This window comes from Armigeres subalbatus, chromosome 2 (genome assembly GCF_024139115.2).
Source record: "Armigeres subalbatus isolate Guangzhou_Male chromosome 2, GZ_Asu_2, whole genome shotgun sequence".
Taxonomy (NCBI): domain Eukaryota; kingdom Metazoa; phylum Arthropoda; class Insecta; order Diptera; family Culicidae; genus Armigeres; species Armigeres subalbatus.
This window is the reverse complement of record NC_085140.1, coordinates 97,048,019-97,050,862: the sequence shown is the minus strand read 5'-3', so window position 1 is coordinate 97,050,862 and position 2,844 is coordinate 97,048,019. Positions and strand designations below refer to the sequence as shown.

Below are 2,844 nucleotides of genomic sequence, written 5' to 3'. Positions count from 1 at the left end.
AAATCGACTTCTATAAAAACATTCTTCATGCCTGCCGTATCCCCTAATCCTAACGGAACTATCAATTCATGAAACATGTACGTCCAAGTTTGGAAGATGATATTAGCATTTCCATATCATTGTATGCATAGTTTTCCGGGACCGAAGAATGTTCTTAAGATGGTTCAAGATCCCTTGCCTCTTTGGAAAGGGGAGTTCTCATACAAATAAAACACCAATTTCTTCATAAATCGAGAATTAATCAACCAAATGGAACCAAATCTGGCATGTGGAGGTTTTGGATGGGAAGATATGTTTCTGTGATGACGTTCGCATTTTTTTTCTTCAAACTACCTTATTCAAAAGCTTGCACATAGGAGAGCGTGTAGAACGTAGACCGATGTGCTTTACTACTGAAGCACATCGAGCGTAGACGTAGAGGAAAGCACATGAAAGCTCTCTCCATCATTCTATCAGATCAGAAAATCACTCACACTCTACAACCATCGCGAGAATCCCACCAAACAGCCTGCTATGTGAAGTTGCATGCGTTATTATGGCTTGGTTTTGGCGGTTCATTTTCAATGTCAACACGCAGATCATAACAAAACATCATCGTGTTTAGTTGGTTTGCGACCGTGGATGTGATTTCTTCCGAACAAAATAAATATCAATGGATTTCTTCCATAAAATTCCAAAGATAGTAACGATTTTTCATAATTTTCAAAGTTCATGCCCAGAATATAACTAATGGATTGTCTTCGCAGGAGCTACATGCCCACCTCAATGGATCGCTGAGCAATCGCACGCTGAAAGAGTTGAGGAAGCTAAAATACGGCCAGGTTAGCGACGATTCGTCAAAGCATGTAGATGATAGCTTCTACAAGATAACGGGTGGACAGAGTTTGTCTCTGAAAGAGTAAGTACTTTAATGCTGGGAATCGCAAATTAAACTATTGGATTCTTGTGATATACTACGATCAACAGATGCTTCCAAAAGTTTAGCTACGCACACGAGCTAACGGACCAACCCGAAACGTTGGCTTATGCGACGCAATCGGTGATTCGCGAATTCGCCGAAGATAATGTGATCTACTTGGAGCTAAGAACAACACCAAAATCGACAACCCATATGACCAAACGGCAGTACCTGACAACGGTTCTCGAGACAATAAGGTTTGTATCAGCTAATATTTTCATTCTAAGCTATAAGAGATTCGCATGAAATTTTCAGACAAGCCAGTAAAGACTTCCCTTCGATCGTAGTCAAGCTACTACCGTCAATAGACCGCTCGAAGGGACTCGTCGAAGCGGAGGAAAATGTGGCGCTGGTGTTGGATTTGTTGCCCTCATTTGCCGACGTGATCGTCGGAATGGATCTGAGTGGAGCTCCGTACGGGACAAAGTTTTCCGATTTCGCCAAAATTATGAAACCGGCCCAAGCTGCGGGACTGCGAATGGCACTGCACTGTGGCGAATTCGACGATGACGGAGAGGTGCGGGAAATGTTCGAATTCGGCACCGATCGCATTGGACATGGGACTTTTGTGAAGGGTGATGAACTACAGTTTGCCAAAGCAAGTGGGATTCCTTTCGAGTGTTGCCTGACCAGCAATGTGAAATGCAGAACGGTGGCTTCGTATGAGGAACACCATTTTGGGAAACTTTGGGAAGGTGGCTACGACGTCTGTATCAATGTAGGTTGGTTAGCAATGAACCGTTTCAGGTGTACTCAACATTCTAAATCAATTTCAGACGGACGATTTTGGAGTATTTGACACAAACCTCTCGCAGGAGTTGGAAATTTGCAGCAAGGTGTTCGGATTGTCTCATGACGATATTATTCGGTTGCAGGAGCGGACCATCAACTACGCATTTGCCAGTGTTCAAGAAAAACAACGTTTAACGGAAACACTTGCAACGTTTAAAACATCGAACAATGAATAATACACCTATTAATGTTCTATTGCATCAAATGTTTCAATAGGAGTCAATACAGTACAGTACAATACATTCAGTGATCAACAAGGGTTTGAGTTTTTTCTAAAATTTTGGAATCTGTTGCAGATCTGTAGCAAGTTTTCGTCACATATATGTTACCGATATAAGCCATAACAAAATTGCCTGTATATACCTATTTAAGGGTCCTGAGCTCCCCGAATTATTATAATGGAAAATTTCCAGCCTAAATGATTGCTCACTATCGGCCTGACTCTGCTGCGATGTCCTATTGAATAGCAGAGTTTAACGAGTTTTTATAGATGTTTCAACGGAAAAACTGTTCTTGGTTACCAAGCATGGGAAAGCCACGTATCATCGTGTTAGCCTCATGATATATGAATGCAAAAATGGTAACTTGGCTTAGAAACCTCGCAGTTAATAACTGTGGAAGTGCTTAATGAACATCTGTGCACTAAGGTCTGTCTCATTTGGAGAATTAAACTGAAATTAAACTTAAAAGTGACATTTCAATAATTATCAAATAACCCTGCTCGCAGAGCAAGATTACTTTTGACAGATATCGAATCATTTTGCATCGATGTCTTATTGGAATTGCTGGGCAGCACCAGCCATTCTTATTACCGGATTTTCGAACTGTCACTTTTAATTTCGTACGGCCGAGTTGCCGAATAATATGCAATTAATTGTCACTTTTAAGTTTAATTCTCCAAATGAGACAGACCCTAAGCTGCGAGGCGGCTCTGTCCCAGTGTGGGGATGTAATGTCAATAAGAAAAAGAAGAAGAAAACAAAAACAATGAATAGTGGGTAGGCGTATTAGCCTTCTCTTCAGTCCCCAGGATCGCACAGACTGGAACCTCTTTTCACCAAACCCAACCACAGGATCGTCGGCTGTTGATCATT

General features: G+C 41.5%; 1 protein-coding gene across 1 annotated transcript; it reads left to right on the top strand.

The window, feature by feature from the left end:
* Window positions 1–523: 523 nt before the first annotated feature.
* Window positions 524–2,007, top strand: LOC134214748 (adenosine deaminase-like protein). Its single transcript, XM_062694073.1, has 5 exons — window positions 524–682; window positions 747–898; window positions 967–1,155; window positions 1,214–1,676; window positions 1,735–2,007. The coding sequence occupies exons 1-5, from the start codon at window positions 653–655 to the stop codon at window positions 1,924–1,926; spliced, it is 1,026 nt and encodes a 341-aa protein (XP_062550057.1). The 5' UTR covers window positions 524–652; the 3' UTR covers window positions 1,927–2,007.
* Window positions 2,008–2,844: the final 837 nt, after the last annotated feature.

Bases quoted from the DNA above. Each gene is read 5' to 3' on its own strand.
- LOC134214748 (XM_062694073.1), top strand. From the start codon at position 653: ATGGATTTCTTCCATAAAATTCCAAAGATA. The intron at 899-966 runs GTAAGTACTTTA...TACGATCAACAG, and splicing joins CAGAGTTTGTCTCTGAAAGA to ATGCTTCCAAAAGTTTAGCT. The intron at 1,677-1,734 runs GTAGGTTGGTTA...AATCAATTTCAG, and splicing joins GCTACGACGTCTGTATCAAT to ACGGACGATTTTGGAGTATT.